Source organism: Aspergillus flavus, chromosome 6 (genome assembly GCF_009017415.1).
Source record: "Aspergillus flavus chromosome 6, complete sequence".
NCBI classification, from domain to species: domain Eukaryota; kingdom Fungi; phylum Ascomycota; class Eurotiomycetes; order Eurotiales; family Aspergillaceae; genus Aspergillus; species Aspergillus flavus.
The window spans coordinates 3,696,253-3,716,660 of record NC_092410.1 but is presented as its reverse complement, the minus strand read 5'-3'; the positions used below and the strand labels follow the sequence as shown (position 1 = coordinate 3,716,660).

The 20,408-nt window shown below is 48.4% G+C and overlaps 7 protein-coding genes across 7 annotated transcripts; 3 read left to right on the top strand and 4 right to left on the bottom strand.

Moving 5' to 3' along the window:
• Nucleotides 1-1,074: 1,074 nt before the first annotated feature.
• On the bottom strand, nucleotides 1,075-1,507 carry F9C07_11566 (uncharacterized protein; the record flags this gene model as incomplete). Its single annotated transcript, XM_071507643.1, has 2 exons — nucleotides 1,075-1,348; nucleotides 1,434-1,507. 2 exons carry the CDS (start codon nucleotides 1,505-1,507, stop codon nucleotides 1,075-1,077), a joined length of 348 nt encoding a protein of 115 aa, XP_071368026.1.
• A 765-nt stretch (nucleotides 1,508-2,272) lies between these two features.
• F9C07_2286768 (succinate dehydrogenase cytochrome b560 subunit) lies at nucleotides 2,273-3,349 on the bottom strand. The gene is made up of 3 exons (XM_041294175.2): nucleotides 3,220-3,349; nucleotides 3,072-3,162; nucleotides 2,273-2,901 (listed from the first exon to the last, which is right to left on the bottom strand). The coding sequence occupies exons 1-3, from the start codon at nucleotides 3,257-3,259 to the stop codon at nucleotides 2,466-2,468; spliced, it is 567 nt and encodes a 188-aa protein (XP_041148597.1). The 5' UTR covers nucleotides 3,260-3,349; the 3' UTR covers nucleotides 2,273-2,465.
• On the top strand, nucleotides 3,350-6,143 carry F9C07_2286767 (transaldolase). The gene is made up of 6 exons (XM_041294166.2): nucleotides 3,350-4,437; nucleotides 4,509-4,681; nucleotides 4,743-4,851; nucleotides 4,915-5,146; nucleotides 5,216-5,546; nucleotides 5,606-6,143. Exons 1-6 carry the CDS (start codon nucleotides 4,365-4,367, stop codon nucleotides 5,666-5,668), a joined length of 981 nt encoding a protein of 326 aa, XP_041148598.1. The 5' UTR covers nucleotides 3,350-4,364; the 3' UTR covers nucleotides 5,669-6,143.
• Nucleotides 6,144-6,352: 209 nt separating this feature from the next.
• Nucleotides 6,353-7,375, top strand: F9C07_11569 (Gtr1/RagA G protein conserved region-domain-containing protein; the record flags this gene model as incomplete). The annotated part of the gene is made up of 1 exon (XM_041286933.1): nucleotides 6,353-7,375. The coding sequence occupies one exon, from the start codon at nucleotides 6,353-6,355 to the stop codon at nucleotides 7,373-7,375; it is 1,023 nt and encodes a 340-aa protein (XP_041148599.1).
• An 892-nt stretch (nucleotides 7,376-8,267) lies between these two features.
• On the bottom strand, nucleotides 8,268-9,979 carry F9C07_11570 (uncharacterized protein; the record flags this gene model as incomplete). The annotated part of the gene is made up of 4 exons (XM_041294176.1): nucleotides 8,268-8,351; nucleotides 8,407-8,999; nucleotides 9,060-9,549; nucleotides 9,635-9,979. 4 exons carry the CDS (start codon nucleotides 9,977-9,979, stop codon nucleotides 8,268-8,270), a joined length of 1,512 nt encoding a protein of 503 aa, XP_041148600.1.
• A 5,469-nt stretch (nucleotides 9,980-15,448) lies between these two features.
• F9C07_11571 (UBA/TS-N domain protein) lies at nucleotides 15,449-18,474 on the top strand. Its single transcript, XM_041294167.2, has 3 exons — nucleotides 15,449-15,544; nucleotides 15,607-18,250; nucleotides 18,303-18,474. The coding sequence occupies exons 2-3, from the start codon at nucleotides 15,641-15,643 to the stop codon at nucleotides 18,402-18,404; spliced, it is 2,712 nt and encodes a 903-aa protein (XP_041148601.1). The 5' UTR covers nucleotides 15,449-15,544; nucleotides 15,607-15,640; the 3' UTR covers nucleotides 18,405-18,474.
• A 323-nt stretch (nucleotides 18,475-18,797) lies between these two features.
• On the bottom strand, nucleotides 18,798-20,222 carry F9C07_11572 (tRNA methyltransferase, subunit GCD14; the record flags this gene model as incomplete). The annotated part of the gene is made up of 1 exon (XM_041286941.1): nucleotides 18,798-20,222. One exon carries the CDS (start codon nucleotides 20,220-20,222, stop codon nucleotides 18,798-18,800), a length of 1,425 nt encoding a protein of 474 aa, XP_041148602.1.
• Between the last annotated feature and the right edge of the window lie 186 nt (nucleotides 20,223-20,408).

Below are 20,408 nucleotides of genomic sequence, written 5' to 3'. Positions count from 1 at the left end.
AAGGACAATATGCCGTAGACAGAGTGGAGTAGGCTTCGTCCCGACTTGGAGGTATAACCCATCGAAGCCTGTCCTTTTCTGGAAAGTCAATTAATATATCGAAGAAATACCGGTGTGCTAGCGCTTGTCGCGGAAAGTGCTCTCTTCCAGGGCTCTCTGCGAATATAGGGAATAATAAGCACCCAAAGCCTGGGGCATGGAACATTATTGGGGAATTGCGTGCTTTTCCTATGTTTAGTGTGACGACGACAATCTGGAGATCGTCCACGTGTTTCATGCTGTGGGGTTATTCCTATATTATGGGGCCTGTGTTGCGTGAGGCACTGTTCCCGTACCTCCTAGTAGGCTTGCTCGTTGTTTGCTTTCATAGACTACGTCCTCGGACGTTGTCGCTAGGGGCGCTAGGCCTATCAAATTATTACATGGATTGGCAAGAACAGAAAACCCTTCGCTCCTCAAAAAAATAAAAATAAATAAATAAATAAACAAATAAACAAATAGAAAGTCGATGGCAATGGGAAATTGGTAGCGTTAGACGAAAGCCTTGTTGCGTAATTTACCGCTGGACATTTGGTTCGAGAAAACCTGGGATCTAGAAGTCGAGGAGTTCGTTTTTCATTCGACGTCGCCAGTATCCTGCCTCTTTATTGTTTGCTTCAAACCAAAAATTTTGAAAAGTTAACTGGAATCCCGCTCATGCTGTATACGTGTACTGTCAAACGCACCTGAGCTCATTGAGGAAATCGGAGTCGTGGTTGGTATCCATAGCTCTAATTGAGATCACCAATATAATCAGCAAAGGGTGCTTTTACCTCTTTGGATCTTCATCTATCAGAGATCATAGCCAGCACCTCCCGTTGGCTGCTCTGTTGAAGTAGATCACCCTACGGTTGACCAACGACAACATGCATTCACCAACGCATCTGTCGAAGTACGCCGGAGAGCTATTTCACATCTTTCCTCAGGCTCACCAACCAAGACTGGACATGCAGCTTGGGGTAGTCAAGGTAGCCGAAGAAACGGTCTGTTTCCAGACAATACAATGCCGCCGAGCCTGTTTGGCCTAGTTTGCCGTTACCAAGAACCAACCCGCGGCAAAGGCCGGAGGCCATCGGTGTTCTGTACGCCGTCTAACATCTTATACATTAGTCTTCCGCCGGGCCCTTGCAGAAGCAGCCGACGAAGTGTCCTTCTAGGTCTGCATCCATTTGCGAAGACCACTGTTAGAGTGTCAAAAATGTCAGATCCACGCGGCCATTTCCCGTTGATCGGACGTTTAAGGCAGGATGGCGGTGTACACTCTGCTTTGAAGAAGCCGCCAGTCGGAAATTGGCCTGAAAGGCTGGGGCTATTAAACGGTGAGCGATAGCCGGGTATTGAAAGAAATTCTTTTCCTGTTCAGAAAATGGACGTCAAAGTATTCGAATACTTACTTCACTAGATTTCTTGGGAAAGGAACGAAGACACTTTGGCTTCTCGCACAACGGCGGGCTTCCTTATCTTCCATATCTCTTGAGCAACTTCGAGCTAGTTGGTATACAACTTGTGCTGATAATGTCGGCTACCTCGTTTAACATGGCATGTCGGGACACCGAGACCATTTTCAACTTCTCTTTGAGTTATAAGCAGTCGAAACAGTGCCTCAGAAGTATTATTGATATCACATTGAGTGATTTCTCCGTCCAAGATCCACCTTCACCACCACCGTATCCACCTAACCCGCCACCGAGCCCTGCATGATCCGGAGGCTCGTTTCTCGGACAAGAATATCATTCTTAAAAAAATAAGTTGGCGCAGTTGGTGAGTCTCTGAAACGCTTCTTCCATGGGCGGGACGTGTCGTGCCTCAGAAGGTAGCACGCACAAGGCCGTCCGTTGCATATCTAATAACAGCCCTGGTGCTCATAGAAATGCTAACCATTGTGGTGTAGAGTACCAAAAGGTTTCAGAAAGCACCTGCACAATGATGATGCCAGACGGGGTTTCATGGGAAAGAATGTATATGCGTACCAACAGGCAAACAAGGAAGTGGCAGGGCATACCTCGTGACTGGAAGAGCCCTTAATGTACAACGCTGTCTGGAAAGCGGGACCGAGAACCATACTTTAGAAAACAAGCCTGAACATACCATATGTCATCAAACTTATAATCCACACAAAACTCAAGCTACATCCATGTTAGATGCGCTGCGGTAGAACGTTAAAAATTCTCTGAATATGGAAATTAGTCAAATAGCATTGCAAATACAACACTGACCCTCTTAAACTATTCCCTCTCTGTTTGCTGTTCACCCTTTCGTGCCTGCAATCTTCAGATGGTCTACGTCCCCAAGCCCAGAACCATGGAGGTCTGAAAAAGAATAATCATGAATTTCAAAAATCAGTCTGGATTGACTGTATAAGATATAATGCATAGAAAACAGTTTTAGTGAAACAAGATCAGCTTAATAGGTATGACACAAGAAAATCACAGGAAAGCGAGAGCAAGGGCACTGAGGACGCTCAGCCCCACCACAGTCCAACCAGACTTGATGACCTGCTGGTTGGTGATTCCCCTACCAAGATCCCAGACCAAGTGGCGGACTCCGTTGAAGCAGTGGTAGGTGAAAGGAAGAGCCATAAAACCCTTGAGAAGGACCTTGGCAACAATGGGAAGAGCAGCGAAAGCAGCGGCCACGGAGGCCGACTCCAGATGCCAGCCAAGCAACGGCGAGGCGAGGTATGCAGTCGCGTAAAGATACAGAGAACCAGAAAGGGCGAATCCGGTAATACGGTGAAAACTACTGCCGATCCAAGTGATCTGGGGACGGTAGATGGAAAGGTGAGGGGAAACGGGACGGTTCAGACGCTGCTGCGCAAGGATCTTGGTAGGGTCAGAGGTGTTCGAGGTAGTGGCAGCTTGTCTGGTTGTCTAAATTAGCATCTATATACCATTGATCGTCGTACATATGCCTCGTCATCCGAACGCTTGGTAAAATCGGACTTCCATGACGTAGCAACCCATGCGAAACCTCCACAGCAGAGACTGTCGCAAAGTGATAGAGGTAAACCAAAAAAAAAATACACTACTCACCTGGTCTGCATAAAACGTCCCATAGCGACAGCAGCGGGGGTTGCGGAGTTCATCAAAGACCAGCGCATGGCATAGGGCTGCTGGACGGCAACTGCAACAAATTAGTGGTGTTCAATTTAAACATACAGTAGCCAAAGGGGGCACATACGCCGCCGCAGCGATTGCTGAGCAACCTTCTGAGAAATCATGATGTGTTTTAAGGACCCGTTCAACGGTGCAGAGCTGATAATCCAGACAAGTAGCCGTCGTCGTCGTCCAGGAAGAAAGACGCCTCGAACTCCCGAGTCTCGTAACGCTTCGGAATCACGGGACGGACAACCTCGGGCTAGGTTTCAGTCACGGGACTAGCGGCTGTTTCGAAGAGTCGGCGAATCAGAAGAGCTGGATTACCACCCGGAAGATTCTTCTTCCATTCCACCTCCGCTTACCGATTCCGGGTTTTCTTTCATGTGTGTGTTTTTTTCTCCCTCTTCCTTTCTTCTTTTCTTCTCCCAAGGGTCTCAGCCCACGTTGTCTACCACAATTGTTTGGGATGATGTTGACGTGCTAAGCAAAGCCTCACTGGTTTCGGCATTCTGTCGCGACCGCCGAGGTTTACGAGATTCTGAGAAGGAGTTTCTATCCCGTCGTTAATCGCCCATTCTTCTCTTTCCATGAGATGGAAGGGTTTCATATCAGGGTTACATACCATCATAAGTATATCAAGGAGCAGGTCACCCCGAAGTAAGCGCGTATGACGGGCAAGTAGTTCAAGTAGAGTTCCAGGAAAGTACCACTAAAGACCTTTCCACGCGAAGTTTGCCGTTTGATGAATTCGAGAGTGTTTGCAGAGTATACTTCAATAGGGCAGCGATCTCTGAACATCCGTGATAGCCAGTCCGAGACTTGAATAGGCATCCAGTCTTAATACTACGTTGTCAACACGGCAACGGGGCCTCGGGGGCTTTGATACCCAAGGGGTTCCCCGTCTCTTGAAGCTAGGTAGAGGACTGGGCTCCACAATTCGCTAAATAAATGCCGGGGAGAAGGCATTGGAAATCGGGCCGATTGACGGCTTATTTACTACCCGAGTGACGTATTAGGCTAATTAGCAGAGAAGATGCGGAGGTGAAGAATGAGGGGAATTGGGGTTATCAAGCTTTCATTGTTCACTTGAGTGGGTGTATCATCTACTCTTGCCATATCTATCCCGTCTCTTATCATAATCATCGTATACTCTCCATCAAGCCCTCTACCCATCACCAGTATTGTCTTCCTGTCACAACTATCGTCAGTATAGACCGAATTATCAACATGGCTTCTCAGACTGGCTTGGATGTTCTCCGTACGAGAACTGTTGTTGACTGCGATACCATGGACGAAGAAGGTACTTGCTCCAAGTACTATCTAAAGGTTACTTAATGACGCACATCGGACTTTGTATTGATAATCCTTTAGTTGCCAGGACCCTAGGTCCATTTCAAGACTGTACTTCCAATCAAGCCATCGCTTACGGAGAGCTTTCCAAACCCAAGCATAAGGAATTGATCACATCCTCTGTTGCAGAGGCAAGAAATCTCCTATCTCGGTTCCCAGGCCTTCCCTTAGAGGAGTTAGCTGTAGAGATAGCGGTATTTTAACAATTCATTAACCAACGTCGAGGTTCCAGTAGGGCTAATAGGAAGTCTATAGATGGTGAAACTGGCCTTGAGGATTGCTCCTCATATCAATGGCCATGTCCATATCCAGACAAATCCGTACTATTCTTACTCGGTTGAAAAGACCACTGTCAACGCTCTCAGTAAGACATTATCTATTTTTACAACGGCATCTCTTTGATAAACTGACGCTTACCTTCTACCAGGAATCATTCAACTCTTTCAGTATCTACAGCCAGGTTTCGAGCAGTCGCGTATCTGCATCAAAATTCCAAGTACATGGGAGGGTATGGTTGCCTGTCGGGCCCTCGAACAAGCTGGAGTACGCACACTCGCTACCACTCTCTTTACCCTAGCGCAGGCGGTGCTCGCTGCGGAAGTCGGCTGCACATATGTCGCACCCTATGTCAATCAGCTTAAAGTTCATTTCGAGCCGGGGTGAGTTAGAAGCCTCAGCAGCCTTTCGTAAACGTGGCAAAAGAATATGCCACTGACGCTCTCGCTCAGCTTCACGGACCCGAACAAGCTTCTGCCTCTCTGTGTCGCCATCCAGAAGTACTATAAATCGGTTAATGCTAAAACCCGGGTTCTTCCAGCCAGTTTAACCTCGACAGATGAAATTTTTGCGATGGCTGGTGTGGATCATATCACCATCGCTCCAAATCTCTTGCAACAGCTCTCGCAGCCAGATTCCGTGCCCCAGATCCAGTCTCTATTCGACAGTGATGCTCCTGCAGTACTTCCTCCATCGTCATTGTCTTTTGTCAATGATGAATCGGCGTATCGCCTTGCTTTCACCAGAGACCTCCATGGAGCAAGCGAGGAAAAGCTGACCCAGGTGCGTGAATTGGGCAGTTGATTTTTAAAACTTCTGTACTGACTCACTCGTATATACAGGCAGTCAATATTTTCTGTGATATGCAGGACAAACTCGTCCAGATTATGAAATCTGTGGTGTGAGGTGCACTATGGAGGTGGCTCAGCTAGCCCGAATGAAAGATCTATGACTATGGGTGAATGAGAACTAGTTAATGAACACTTGATCATAGGCCAGTCAATCCCTAAGTATATGTTATCTCATTCCTTGTCGAACCTACTAGGATTCTACCACGTTTATGGTGTTGGTAGGTACATTAGAATCAATGGTATCTAAGATCGGTACATTCCGGGGAAACAATATATAGTTTTCTACGCCCGTATCCCCATACATTGCCCTAGCAGGTTAGTCGGAAAACGCACCGGTTTCCATTGGCATCCTTATACACTCGACGTAGACCCACGGCGAAACGATTTTACCGTCAACAATTCAGTTTTATCGCACCCATAGTAAAGCAATGGAAGAATGATGTATTCACTGATTACCTCACTCGAAGGCCCGTGATCTACACGTGACATCCCGGATCATCGTTTCCCCTCATCATGCAACGATGAGGCTGGTCAAGTGCTCATCCATGCACTAGACCAGAGTGCATATAACACCGCCTTAGCTCAAACGCCAGCAATTGAAGCAACAAAGAACTCAACTCAACCGATGTCCGGAACCAGTCCACCACGCCCCCCTCTCCCCCATTGAACTAAAAGAACCACTACCCGCACTCTGCGGGGTACAGTCAACCGCCGGAACAACCCCAACAACCAGCAACCATGGACGTCCGAAAGAAGAAGAGAAAGGTGCTCCTAATGGGGAAGAGCGGCTCGGGAAAGTCCTCGATGAGATCCATTATTTTCAGCAACTATGTCGCAAAAGATGTCCGCCGGCTAGGCGCCACAATTGACGTGGAACACAGCCATGTCAAGTTCATGGGGAACCTGACCCTGAACCTGTGGGACTGTGGAGGCCAAGACGCCTTCATGGAGACATATCTCGCCTCACAACGAGGGAACATCTTCTCGGACGTCGCGGTTCTGATCTACGTCTTCGATATCGAGTCCCGCGAAGTAGAACGAGACCTCGACACATACCACGCCATCATCGGCGCCCTGAAAGAGTACAGCCCGAACGCCTACGTCTTCTGTCTCGTCCACAAGCTCGACCTCATCCAAGCCGAGCACCGTCAACGCATCTACGAAGAACGCTCCGCTCTCATCCGCAGCCGCTCGGACCATTTCTCCATCGACACTTTCGGCAGCAGCATCTGGGATCAATCGCTCTACAAAGCCTGGGCCGGCATCGTCCACCGTCTCATCCCCAATCTCACCGTCATCGAACGCTTCCTGCACGCCTTCGCCAAGCGTATCGATGCCGAGGAAGTCATCCTCTTCGAGCGCTCGACTTTCCTAACCGTCACCTCCGTTGCCTCGGAAATAGGCGACCTCAACCCCATCTATGATCGCCATGAGCGACTCTCTAATATAATGAAGGCGTTCAAGCATTGCGCGGCCCGGAATACCCATACCACGCCCGCTTCGGCCGGGTTCGTCGTCATGCATACCAAGACGCCCCAGTTCAATGTCTTTTTGGGCCGGTTCACCGATAACACATATATCTTCCTTGTCGTCCCGCCGGGTGAAGCGGCTTATAACTGTGCTGTACTGAATACAATGTTAGCCAGGGAGGGATTCTCAAAAGCAGCAGCGATGGGTCACGGGGATGGATTCCCGCTTCCTGCGCCAGAATCCCCGGACGGTGAATTAGCCAACAATTCTCATGCAAATGGTTACCTGTAGTATCATCCAATCAAAATAAAAAAAAGTAGTAAAAACGGAAAAGAAAAGAAAGGCGACAAGGCAAAGGGAAGGAAAGCAAAAATTGTCAGAATATCGTCAAGCTCGTTATTGTGTTAGATACCCAAGCATGAACATGTCACATTATTCCTATTACCTTTGCTACTGCAAGCTAAAGGTCGAAATTGAGATAGGATTTTGATTAACAGATCCTTAGTCCACCGGACAAATGCCCTTCTCCCCTCTTTCGGAAAGGAGCCAGGGCGTGATGCTTAGCTATTTTACCTTTTCATTTTACCAGTGTACTGGAAAACTAGCGCACTTGACATTAGTACTGAGGCATAAGGCTTTCAGATAAGGTTAAAGTATCAATGGCTAGCATGAGCCTCTAGCTCCGGCCTATAATGAATGTCATTATACTACACTATCATCTATAGATTGACTAGTCCAGTACCTCCAGAACATCGCCTCCTAGGCGATTTCCTCTTCGAGATCCAAAAAAAGTCAATTATGCTCGGATTGACATGTTGTAATAAGGCCACAGACTTAGAGGCCGTATCGCTTCCTCGAAATTCAGAATGCGCTTATTATTAAATAAAGGATGGCGTCAGATCACAGCTCGCAGGCAGTACGTAAATCTGTCACCAGTCCCAAGGTCATCAGTACTTTTTAGAGAGTTCCCCTCCAAAAGAAATGTACAAGAATGTATCACCATCCCAATAGTAGCACTACAGCAGAAGATATAGCTCCTTTCGCAAAGATGTCGATGGAGTGAAGTGGAAATAACGGAAGACATAAGCATCTGGTCATTAAAAAGTCGTAAGGACTTCCGCCACCCATAAACAGGTACAGTTGGCGGAGTCAGGTATCACGAATCGACAGGATATGCTAAACATTAGAAAACAGTACCATCGGAGCGTATCATAATCGGTGGTTCCTTGGTGTTTGGCCTCGATACCTCGGCAATCTCACGGCCGCCCTACGAATTCATCAGCAAAGTACAATAGAGATGGAGAATAATAAACAAGACTTACCTTCCATGATCCAGCTTCGAGCATCTGTGCAAGGCTTAACTGGTCCTCTCCAACCAACCCTAGCTGAGAGTTTACCGCCACGAGCAGCTCGTCCAAAAACCCAACTGTGACGGCGCGCCATTCCACGACTACATCATCGTCCGTAGAGAAAAGAGGAACAACTTCCACATTTGGTTGACCCTTGATCTGCGCATTTTCTTTATATGCAGCAATGCCTCGTTGAGCATCGGCGTCCTTGAGAGTCAACAAACCCATATCGATCAACAGACCGCCATTGCGATACTCGGGAAGACCTGTTAGGAGCTCGCTGCCGGCAAAGTGAATCTTCATCAACTTTGACATCGGAACCATGATAGAATAGCACAACCACTGTGTCAGTTTGTGGAACGGGACAATAGTCTCCCAAGGTTGCGCGGGGGGGCACGGGGGTAAGTCAGAGCACGGCCAAGCATCTCCGATCGACAAGCCATCGATCTGTGTTCTGGAAGGCGGCCAGATTGGCGTCAGCCCGTCCATAAGGACGGACCATAGCGTTGTAATAGGAATAATCGGGACCGACGAAGCTTGTGTCGAGGGATGTGAGAGAAGATAGTCTGAAGTAGATCTTCGTTAGCAGGCCATCCATTAAGCATGGCAGCCAGTTGATCACTTACCAAGCATGTTTCCTGGCCTAGCATCCACCCCGAAGAAATCCTGATTGTTCAATGCCTCCGAGAGTCGAATCAGGAGTCCCGCACGACCTTCGATACCTGCCAATGGGTTGTTCTCCGAGTGCTGCATGCCCTTAGCCAGCAGCTCTACCGTGATCTTCTTCAAGCCGGCGCCATCCACCTGGCAAGGCTCGGTGGGATCACTACTGAAAAGTCCGCTCTTGAACATCTCAAGTGTAGCAACAGCCAGCCCCTCGCTCCGCGAGAAGAACTTGCCCGACTCCTTCGATTTGTAAGACCATCTAGTTCCAGCACCAGCGTCCAGAAGGACGGAAACGACAAAGAGGTCGATTAATCGCCGAGTTCGTTCTTGCGCATCGATTGTGCTAGGCCAGGACTGCAGCAGCTGATTGATGCGGGGTCGGCCACCCACATCGAAGTGTTGCCAGCGACCATGGGGAGGAATCGAATCATAGTCCGGAGCATAATCTCTCTTCACGTGCAATTTATACCAGTTAGTCAAATCGAGAACATCACATTATGGTGAGGGGGCGTTTATGTGTAGTGAGTTCGCTCACCTTGATGATGGACACAATGTAAGACGCAGTGGCTTCGAACTTGCTCATATCAACATCGAAATGGTTAAGTTTGTTTCTTTTCGCCTTCCCAAAGACGAATCTAGAACGCTCTCGAACAGCATGTATGCTTCGCAGGTAGGCTGCAGGGTCTAAGGCTGGGTCGGGCGGTTTGGCAATCGAGATTTCTGGGATGGAAGCTGGCAAGCCACTGCCACTTCCCTTGAAACCAGGAGATTTCAATGAGGCATTAGATGTACGAGCGCTGTTAGCCGATACAAAGGATTCTTGTTCATCCCTCTCGGTCTGGATCGAGTTTTTGGAGTCCTTGCGCTTGAACAGACCCATGATGAAACGGGGATTTCGTGTGAATGGGGGGTAAGGACGCAGGGAGGGTCCAGAAAGTGGCGAGGAGGGAGAAAGGAAGAACGACCTTGGGTGACACTGGACAAGGGTGGTGTGAGAGAGGTTGAGATGGGAAGCGAACAGGAGTTACACCAGTAGGTAATTCACAACTACTGGAACCGGGAGAGATACCGGACAAAGAAGGCCACCCAGAAGGGGAAAACGCATAAACAGAGGAATGATGATCTGCGACGGCTTCGGGAAGGTTGGAAAGAAGAGAAGAACTGCCGATTTAGACTTGTGTTGAGCTCGTTTATTTTTTTTTTTTATTTTTTTTTTTGGTTGTTGGAATTTTTTTTTTTTGAATTTGAATTTGGAGTAATTTATAAAAAAGGCCAAATAGGACTAAATAACAAGCACAAGAATAAAATACGGGGCGGGTCGGCAGACGAGATGAGTTAGGAAAGGTTAGAGCAATAGGGACCCAAATTTCCAGGACATTATTGGAGCGAAAAGGAGGTCGTCCAGGGCGTACTATGTATAACTTTCAGTCTAGTCGAGCCTCGGAGTCGGAAGGTGGGGAGCTCTGGAGAGCGCTTCCAGTCTGGCAGATGGTCGCACTAGCACGGCCGATTTAGCGTTGATATGTATAAGACTATTGTACTTGTTACCATGGTCGGTCTTTAATCTAATTAATTAGTTGCGGGTTTAGTGAGGAAGTTTAGGGGCAGAAAACAATAATCGTCAAGAAAATTTCCCTTTTGCCCCGCAAGCCACAGGGCCGGAGTTCTTATTACTATTTACCTGAACTGACTAACATCCTCCTGGTACCGTGTTCTGTCGCTTCTCTGCTCCCGACATACTGAATCTAGTAAGGGCTCCTGTTAGTCCTGAGTATGGAATTTAGCCTGATTCCTCATGCGTAAGACCTTCTCACCAGTAGGACGCAGTATGCATGAGATATATGTAAGTACTGTGATGAAACGGAGCCTGATCGGTGTCATAGACCTATATGGGTAATATCTTAAGCATGTATGTACTGTACATACGTGCCTATATAGTACTATCCGAGTAGGAGTATGGTAAGTAAAAGAAAATTACCATCTCACAATACATTGAATACAATGGTTACCAGTGATTGGCTGTCGTTTATATTTTTCTGGGTCTTACTATTACTATTACTATAATTGATGAAATGTTATTATTAATATGGAGTCCCTCCCGGAGCCGAGATCGATGTCCCAAAGAAATGTTCAAGAAAAATTTAGAAATACTAAGAGAAAATGAGGAGTGTGTGGGAAAAAAAAAAAGGAGGGCCCCTCACACTTAGAAGGGAGCACGGACGGTGTACCAAACTCGCGCACAGAGCCATTTCGGGTCCCTCGCCATTCCCAGGAATGCGGATCTAGATTCCTCGCCGGGCCATGTCCGCACCGTCATTTATATTAAAAACCACATATTTTGTCGGGAGGAGAGCATTGATTCCACCTCCCGCTCTTCGATTCCTAAACGGCTGTGGATCAGCTAATACTATCTACGATCACCTAATCTCGGACTGGTTCTCGAGCCAAAAGAACCATTCCCCTCTTTTGGCCTCCTGGTCATTTTACGATAGGTTATCGTCTGCAAGGCACAAGGAACTACCCGAACACAAGTACTCTCTCCATTGGCCCCTGCTTTTCAGATAGATTTTGTAATAATACTATCTGTATGGTATGTCCGATATTGTATCTAAAGCAGTAACCCGAAACCCACTTATTTTCCACTGGACGTGGGTAAGGCTCATATCCTCTATACTTACGGGTCACGGCACTCGTCTTTCACATGACAATGAACAAACCTAACAAAGCTATTATGATTCGACAATGAGCATAAGTCCACCACTTCTAAAGGTCTTAATCAAGTACCGATGCCTGGATCTACCATGATCAAGATGTCTCTGGTACTGTACTACACATTCCCACGTGTAACCAGGTATTGATTTGGTACCTTCTTGTTTGAGTCCTTGGCACTAAACCCTGCCACAAACTGTACTCCATAACTAGAGATAACGTACTTCTTAGTCATCTTTTCTCCATGCATGCCCTAAAGAACAAAATTTTTAAAAAGTTAGAAATCATCTTGACCAGAGTTCTCGTAGGAGGCATCCCGTACAGCCCGAGGAAGATACTGTATTGTGCAGCCCCACTGTAAGCGAGTATTGTATGACTGCTTCCCATAGTTATTGGAAGTTGTTGCCTTGTCAGAAATTCGACTCCATATAATGTGCATCAACCTCCCAGACAAGCATATGTGGGGATTGACTCCAGTGTTGGTCAGTGACTCAGACAGTGGCTCCAGTCGCCACCCCAGAGTTACAAGATGTCTGTTACACCTGGCCATGAAGCTCTGGGACCTAGGATAGTGCTTAGGTATACCATTATCTTACCCCTCATTTAGGGTTATTAGCATTAGCAACTCCGTCAACCACACCAGCGCAACACTAATGCGATGACATGGTTTCTGGCCTTACTGCCGGGTTTTACGGTTTAACTTTCCTTTCCAGCCCCCAGGGCACAAGCAAGGATTGGTAGGCAACAGGACACGTCGGGAGTTACCTTTGAAACCTCAACTCTCCTGTAACTTACTTTCCGCGCCCACGGCTCAGTTTCCCCGAAACTCCACCGTCATCATTAGTACGTATTAGCGGGGACGCCGGAAATGTCCTTGGTTTGATCTAGATAGTCCCGGATACTACCCTGCTACTGATATACATATCTCAGTACCTACTATTCTTACATGCAGTAGTAGTATATTCTGTACCGGATACTAGTGGCGTGATTATCTCCTGGAAGGGGGAAGGGAGGGGGGAAAAGGGGAAGTGCCCCTCCAACAGCTAAAAAGTAATATGCGAACTACTAAGTGCGAGTGGTCATACTTGCAGCGAAGGATTTCGGATGCATCAACTCTAGTATGAATCTTGACAGGTGCAGATAGAGTATATGCATGACCTCAGAATAACTTAACCTGCCTGCCAATTGAGGAAATCGGTAGGTGTTAGTAATGACAAGGTTCTAGGGATGCCCAAAACTCAAAATGAAATTATCGAAGAAATCTCGGAGAATAGTTCCCGGACACAACTTCTAGCTTCTCGATGCATGCCACGGATTGGGTGCGGAGGAACCGAAGTAAGCGTACTCCGTGATCCTTCCAGGCTGTATTACGATTGACCCAGCCAGCAAATTACCTAGTGATCCCTAGCAACGAGAGCCAACTGTTAGTAGTCACATAACATACACATGACCACCTGGTTTTGATTGGTCGGATAGGTCTTCATGACAGCCATGACAGGAGAACGGAAAGGCGGGCTGTTAATCTATCTGTTACCCATCCTTACCCCGTATGCCGTCTAATCTACATCCTTTCTATTGGTCGGGTTTAAGCTGTTCTCATAGCTTGCAGGATTCGTATTAGACAACAAGCTTTGTCGCGATACAGCGCATATGTTCCATTGCGTTGCTTGACCTTGCTGACCTCTCTGGCTCCCTTCTCATTCTTAAGCCTTGGAGTTTTCAATGTCTTTCCCACGACTGCGTGGTTTGCCGAGAGTCTCCTAATCGGCGGAGCGCAATTTCTTCAGCCGGTGGCTGCCCCTTCGCTCGAGCCTCCCTACAGATGTGTTCCTAGCCGAGTAAATCTTTTAGACTGATTCCGAGCTATAGACAACGGTAGCTTGGACAACCCTAAGGGACATGCCATACCTTCGCTCACCCATCTTTTCTTGAATTGGACAAGGAAATACAAGTGTCGTTATGGCCGTGTTTCATTCTGACAGTCCATTGAGGAAGGGGGTCAACCTGAGAGGAAAGCAACTCCGGATTGGGTTCCGAGACCTCGTCTTGCCCTGCATCTTTAGACACTCCAATCGTGATGAAGATTCATGTATCATGCATGCTAATATATAGTGTCAGAATGACATGCATTGTGTCTCTTTTGTGTCTATTTCGTCTATCTGTGCACGAGCACTTTCCAAACCAAACTTGCATGGTTGCACATGGAGGTAATGCTCATGCTATATGAGCAAAGATCTAGGGGTTGGGGTCTTTTGATGACTTGAAATCCCTGATCAGCATCTGGAGATTGGCATCATCCCTATTAGGTCGGCATTGCAAACGAGAACTTCATAAACAGTCATGCCGATTGTTTTTTTATTGAATGCTGGTAAATTATTATCCACCACAGGGGCTCCCTTCAATGTTGACGAGACCACCAGCATCTAGCAAACTTCACTAATGGCGTAGAGCTCCACCTGGTGCCCATGGTATACAGGTTGTTTCTCAAATTCTACCGGTTGTGTTATGGATAGCGTCGAAGGCCAAAAAGCTATTATTCAGTTTCTAGCATGTAACTAGAATACACTGCAATGAGTGATCATTAATGGCCTGTAGTACCATCACTATGCTTTGTCAGTTAGTGATTATCTCCAGTCTTACAATTCCACGATCATAATCTTCGTCAGGAGTGAGTTCATTCAAGGATGAGGAGTCAAATAACAGTCCAGCCTTTGAATTTCTAACACAATGAGCTTAGGGTAGTAATGTCAGTTACACAGGATACAAAGAAAAGAAAAAGCGGCTGATGCCACCTCAAGGTTACCCAATACTCAGCTTATACTTATACTAACATTCAATCTTCATTATCCACTGCTTTGAAGATACTCAATGATTATGTTTGTTGAAGCAGCTTGCCATGTCCATATCATATATAGCTTAGATAAGTAAAGCACTTCAGCATGGGCATCTTTTCAAGCCACAACCTACTGCTTGAGCCTGAATGACTCGATATATTGTCAGTTAATTTGCAGTGTACGTAAATTTCTTCGCTAAAGCTCAGAATACCCCAACGCCTTAATGTGTCTCGATGGAGAACGGCACGGCCTTTGGAGTTACAGTGTGCAAACGGATTAGTCTGCTTCTGCATCTACCTCTCTCGCAAAGTCTCTCAGTGGTAACCTGAGCTGGACTGTCCGGGCAAAAGTGGGATACAGCATGGTGACTAACCCACCAGCGGCTAGCTCTATGGAGTATAGTACAGAGTAGACGGGAGTGATCATGAGTGGAGGAGATTCTTCGACGCAATTCGGACATAACAAAGGGCTATCTTTGTCTTTGGTACTACGTACTATATGTCCCACTCCTTAGCTGGCCACTCCATATGCTACGCCTTCCTGTCCGTAAACAAATCTGGAGTGGCGGAAAATATCAATGAGAATACAGCTAGTTTGTCCACTTGGTAAAAAGATTTTGACAAAGTAGATAACGGGTCCGGAAGCTGCTGTATTTGGTAACACGTGCCACTGAAGTCACGCTTGAACGACATCAGCCACACCCCACTAGCTGCTCAGCCACAATGACGGCCGCGGCCCTCGATCTCCAGGGGAAGTTAACACTGTCTCAAAAAACATTTACTGTAATGCAGTGTGCCAAGTGGTCAGTTCTTGATTAATGCTTGCTTTGTGAATATTTCCGGATGCTCTATACACCAGACGCTCTATCACACGAACAGGATCAGCTCACTCGATCGTTGATGGTGAGGCTAGACCATGGAACCACTTATCTCCCCCGACCTCTATCCTAATTCAGTCCTCCCAGACACCTCCCTATTCGTACTAAATTGACTATCGCCATGGACGATCTGAGCGGCCTGAATTGGAATTCCACTTCGTCCAATGACCCCCGTAAACCCCTACCTATGAGCTCCAGCCTCTTGTTTCCAAATGTGAGACGCAATGATACCTCCGGCCGATCTACTCCTCTTTCTGCCTCCTCCGGGGCTTCAAACCCGCCCTCCAAGTCTGCAACACCGGACAAGGACAGCTTCGCGAACCTCGTATCTTTCAATTCGTCTAACCCAAATAAGAACCTGTCCCTTATCGAGCAGCAGAAGAGGCTACAAGAAGAGAGAGCCAAGAAAGAGGCAGAGAATCGATCTCGGTTCGAAACACAATATGGGGCGCAAAATGCTCAATTCTGGGATAATCTCGAGAAGGGTGGCAACAAACCTGCTGCAATTGGCATGACCTCTACTCAGCAAAAAGCCCAGTCCGCTGATGAAGATGATCTCCTTGCCGCATTTGACGCTTCGGCACCTGTTGATGCATCGACTCACTTCCCCGTACCTAGTCCAAGCCCGTCGCCACGGGTAGACGCCAGGTCGCCGCAGCCCACCCCCAATGGATCCTCTGCAGCGCCACAGTCCTCTGGAATGTCGTTCATGGACGACGACGATGATCCTTTCGGCCTTAATCAATTGAAACCTAAACCAAATCCTCCTCCGCCGCCGCCGCAACCTGCAGAGACTGACGATGATGACTTCCTGGGCTTGCTGGGTAAGCCCGTTTCTGAAGTCCGCCGACCGGAACCACCAGCCAAACCTCCAACTCCAGAGCGCGCAGACCCTACCCCATCTCCCAAGCCGTCAAATGGGACTGACCGAGCAATTGCAGAGCTCGTTGATATGGGATTTCCTGCAGATAAAGCTAGCCAAGCTCTACGCATGACGTCATCCGGAACTGATGTTCAAGCTGCGGTCTCATTGCTTCTCACGCAGGCGCACGAAGAATCTCGACAAAAGTCTGGAAGTAGACCAACGGCTCAAGAACGCTACCCGAGCCATGAGAGCCGGAGCAGAGATCGGGCCGGGAGGTCGGATCGCGATATGCCATCGTGGATGCAACAGGAGCGGACCCATTCTTCAAGGCGCCGCGAGGATAATCGGTCACCTTCGACAGCAGACAAGGATCCGTCGCAGATTGCCGCTGCATTCGGCAATAACTTGTTAAAAACAGCAAACTCGCTGTGGAAGACTGGTAGCAAGAAGGTTCAACAAGTCGTTAATGACTTCAACACAGACCAAGATCCGAACCAGCCCCGGTGGCTCAGAGATCCGTCTGCCCGCGAGGAGCCCTCACCTAGGGAACACCGGCGCTTTCCTGATCAGTCTCAGAAACAGCCAGCTGACTTCACTGACGAGGCTCTTCTCCTTGAATCCGGTGTAGATCCTCGTGCTTCACGCAAGCCAACAAGGTCCAACGATGGACCCCCACCTCGCACCCTTAGCGATAGCTATCGAAGCCAGCCTTCTCCAGTTGGTGACAGAAATATGCAACAGCCGGCCTTTATGCGACAACAGCAGCCAAGCCAGACGAAGGATCCCAGAGCCCGATTGACCAAATCTGCAGTAGAAGAACAGTCAGCACAAGCATATGTGAGCCCAGCGAGAAGAAAACGACCAACCGCACAATCTCCAGCCCCTGCGCAGAATGTTGACTTATTCGATTCTCCGGCTCCACAGCCTGCTGAGCGCCCTAGACTGTCACCCTCGCCGGCGCAGCCCACGCGGCCAGCTGTTACATCTAAACCTCTGCCTGCGCGACCAAAAGCTCCGCCCCGAGTCATCCCTCAAGTATCACAGGACGCTCTGGCATCCACGCATCATCATCGGACGAAGGCGGCTGAAGCTTATAAGAGAGGTGATTATGCAGCTGCCCACGAGGCATTTTCCGCAGCTCTGTCGTTGCTACCTGACAAGTACCCCCTTGCGATCATCATCCGCAGCAATCGTGCCATGACAGCACTGAAGGTTGGTGAGCCTAAGGTGGCAATTGGCGATGCAGACACTATCCTGGATGTGATTGGCCCTTCGAAGGGCGAGGCCGAGAGCATTGAAATCGGAAACGGTGAACCCAGTAAACCGATGAAGGATTTCTTCGGCAAAGCCTTGATGCGCAAGGCCGAGGCCCTCGAGCAATTAGAGCGATGGGCAGATGCTGCACAGGCGTGGAAACAGGCGGTTGAAAACGGCCACGGTGGTAGCACCAGTATCCAAGGCCGCAACAGATGTGAGAAAGCTGCCGGCATTAGCAAACCTGTTTCGAAACCTTCAGCCCCTGCTAGGCGGCCGCCTGCTCCTGCACCTAAGAAGTCTGCACTTGATGACCTGCAAGGTGGCAGCTCTTCATCTGCCAACTCCGCCGCTGTCAGTCGGTTGCGAGAAGCCAACAAAGCCGCTGAGCGTGCCGATGAAGAGAAATTCGCTCTTACAGAAAGTGTGGATGCTCGACTAACTGCCTGGAAGAACGGCAAGCAGGACAATCTACGAGCGCTTTTGGGCAGTTTGGACACTGTTCTGTGGCCGGAGGCTGGGTGGAAAAAGATCAACATGTCGGAACTGATTATGCCGAACAAGGTCAAGGTGCAATATATGAAGGGGATCGCCAAGGTGCACCCAGACAAGGTACGCCTGCTTCTTAAGAATACTATATCACAGCAGCTAATGATCGGTACAGCTTTCTACCAATGCCACGACGGAACAGCGAATGATCGCTGGTGCAGTGTTCGGCACGCTCAATGAAGCATGGGATAAATTCAAGGCGGAGAATAATCTATAAGGATCAACATCGCATTTACTGTTCTAGCTGACTAGAACAATATTCTACTTTAACGCAATACCCACTATTGTCCGGATTTCCGCTCCCTTATTTCTATGCTATGGAATGGAACTGCGTAGGATTGACCATAGATCCATATTGTACATAGAGGTCTTTACATGTGTCATGAAATCAAGGCTTTTGTTTCTCTTTTTCTGACCAGGGGTCATTTGTGTATATATTCCTTAGAAAGTGACCTTCAGCCTGTCATTAGTATTCTTTGTTGACTTATCAGATATGACTGCAAGTCTGGTTCTGGCATGGGAAACCAGCGAATTAACAAAATTTATCCAAGAAGACAGAACATAATACAGCACCTAAAGCATGGTTCTAGTAACGTAAGTCTGATACCTTCTATTCCTTTTGGGACTCCGTCTCCGGTTGACTTTGCTCTTTTCTTTGCAGGTCGCGTTTCTCCCTTGATTCCCTTTTCAGTTGCTTCTTACTCTTTTGTGGTCCCTGCGGTTCCTGCACCCGGTTTGACGGCCATTTCTCACGGCAGCGCTTTTCATCCTCCTCGGTCCATTCCCGAGGCAAAATAGCAAAGACAAGGTAGGATGTATGATTCTTAAGGTCCAATTCTGACCTGGTCATCACACGACCCTGCTTATACACTGGGACCTCAGATTCTTGCTGGCCACCCTTTGCCTCATTTTCAGCTTTAGGGGCAGGGGTGCTGTCGCCGTCACTTTGATTCTGCGTTGCACGGAACAACTGGGCACGTTCCTCAAGGGCACGCGTTCTCTCAACCGCTTCGTCAACGGATTTGGGGAAGACCACTGTTCCGCGAATGTTCCCGAGATCTAACCCAACTCGTTCTCGCTTGACCTCGATTCTACGGTTGTTGACTTCCACCATTGATATTCCCAACCAGCCCAATTGGCGGAGTGTGCTGATAGTACGCTGTACCTGTTCAAGACAGGGAGAGAATGTACATATATAGACCGGGGATGTAGGATCAAGCGGTGATTCCGTACCCTCGGGTGGGTTGCGAACGAGATGCTTAAGAGCTAGCCAAGGAGCAGGCAGATCAAGGAAAATCGCATTCGCCTTTGGGGATTTGCCTGTCTTCGGGTCCCCGAGGAGGAACCCATCCTCATAGACATCACGGTGTGTTACCTCCACCAGTCCATCGAGGCCATGCTGGTTCACCTCCACGCGAACCTTCTCCGCCCGCTGCGCGTGAAATTCAAAACTGCAGACTTTGCCAAGCCTTCTCTTTTTCGTCGGTTGATCATCTGAAGGATATCCATTGAACACTGCCCGCACGGAGGCATGGGTGAAAGAGCCACTTCCAGCTCCCGCTTCAATTACGGTACATCCAGGACGCGCGCGTAACCGATGGAGGATGTAGCTGTAGTCCGGTGTATAAACGACTTGAGTACGATGAGGGAGCGACGCGGTCCATAGTTCTGGTGTGGGGTAAAGGAGGTGAAGGAAACCGCTGGAGGCTGCCACTGGGGTCTGCGGAGAAGGCTTATCTTCGGCCTGGGTGGACGAATCCAGCTCGTCCGCTTTCCGTTTCATCTTCTGCGTACGGCCCCGGGACCCCGTGTCTACCTTGGATGCGATGATCTGTGAGCCCCATGGTTGATCGCAAAGCGTGATATGCGGAAATGAGCCGAAGCGGGTGTTGGTGACTTTTCCTTCCTTATATCCTCCGTTCTTTTCATCATGGAGCTGGAGAATCGTCGGGATCGTCTGATCTCTGCGGAGTTGAAGCAGAGCAAGATTGTCGAGTTGCGACCGTGAGCCGGGGGTTAAGAAGGGGGAAGGCATTGCGACTGCGTGTGGTGTTGCCGCTTCAAATATTCTTTCGCAATCGCAAAATCTCGGACGAGCTCAAAAGCCTCTATCATTCTGGGGCAGCCATTAAAGATCCGATCTAGACCCGACTGGGACAGTAATTAGGGCTCAGGGCTAGAAGATTAGGGTGATGCTCCCACCGCATTGGAAATCTAGTTT

What these genes read in the sequence shown, in the direction of transcription:
- F9C07_2286768 (XM_041294175.2), bottom strand. Translation starts at nt 3,259, where the DNA reads ATGATTTCTCAGAAGGTTGCTCAGCAATCGCTGCGGCGGC. An exon ending in TCAGCAATCGCTGCGGCGGC is followed by an intron (nt 3,163 to 3,219) that starts GTATGTGCCCCC and finishes AATTTGTTGCAG; the next exon opens with TTGCCGTCCAGCAGCCCTAT. An exon ending in GGACGTTTTATGCAGACCAG is followed by an intron (nt 2,902 to 3,071) that starts GTGAGTAGTGTA and finishes TTAGACAACCAG; the next exon opens with ACAAGCTGCCACTACCTCGA.
- F9C07_2286767 (XM_041294166.2), top strand. Translation starts at nt 4,365, where the DNA reads ATGGCTTCTCAGACTGGCTTGGATGTTCTCCGTACGAGAACTGTTGTT. An exon ending in CGATACCATGGACGAAGAAG is followed by an intron (nt 4,438 to 4,508) that starts GTACTTGCTCCA and finishes ATAATCCTTTAG; the next exon opens with TTGCCAGGACCCTAGGTCCA. An exon ending in AAAGTTCATTTCGAGCCGGG is followed by an intron (nt 5,147 to 5,215) that starts GTGAGTTAGAAG and finishes GCTCTCGCTCAG; the next exon opens with CTTCACGGACCCGAACAAGC.
- F9C07_11571 (XM_041294167.2), top strand. Translation starts at nt 15,641, where the DNA reads ATGGACGATCTGAGCGGCCTGAATTGGAATTCCACTTCGTCCAATGAC. An exon ending in CCAAGGTGCACCCAGACAAG is followed by an intron (nt 18,251 to 18,302) that starts GTACGCCTGCTT and finishes TGATCGGTACAG; the next exon opens with CTTTCTACCAATGCCACGAC.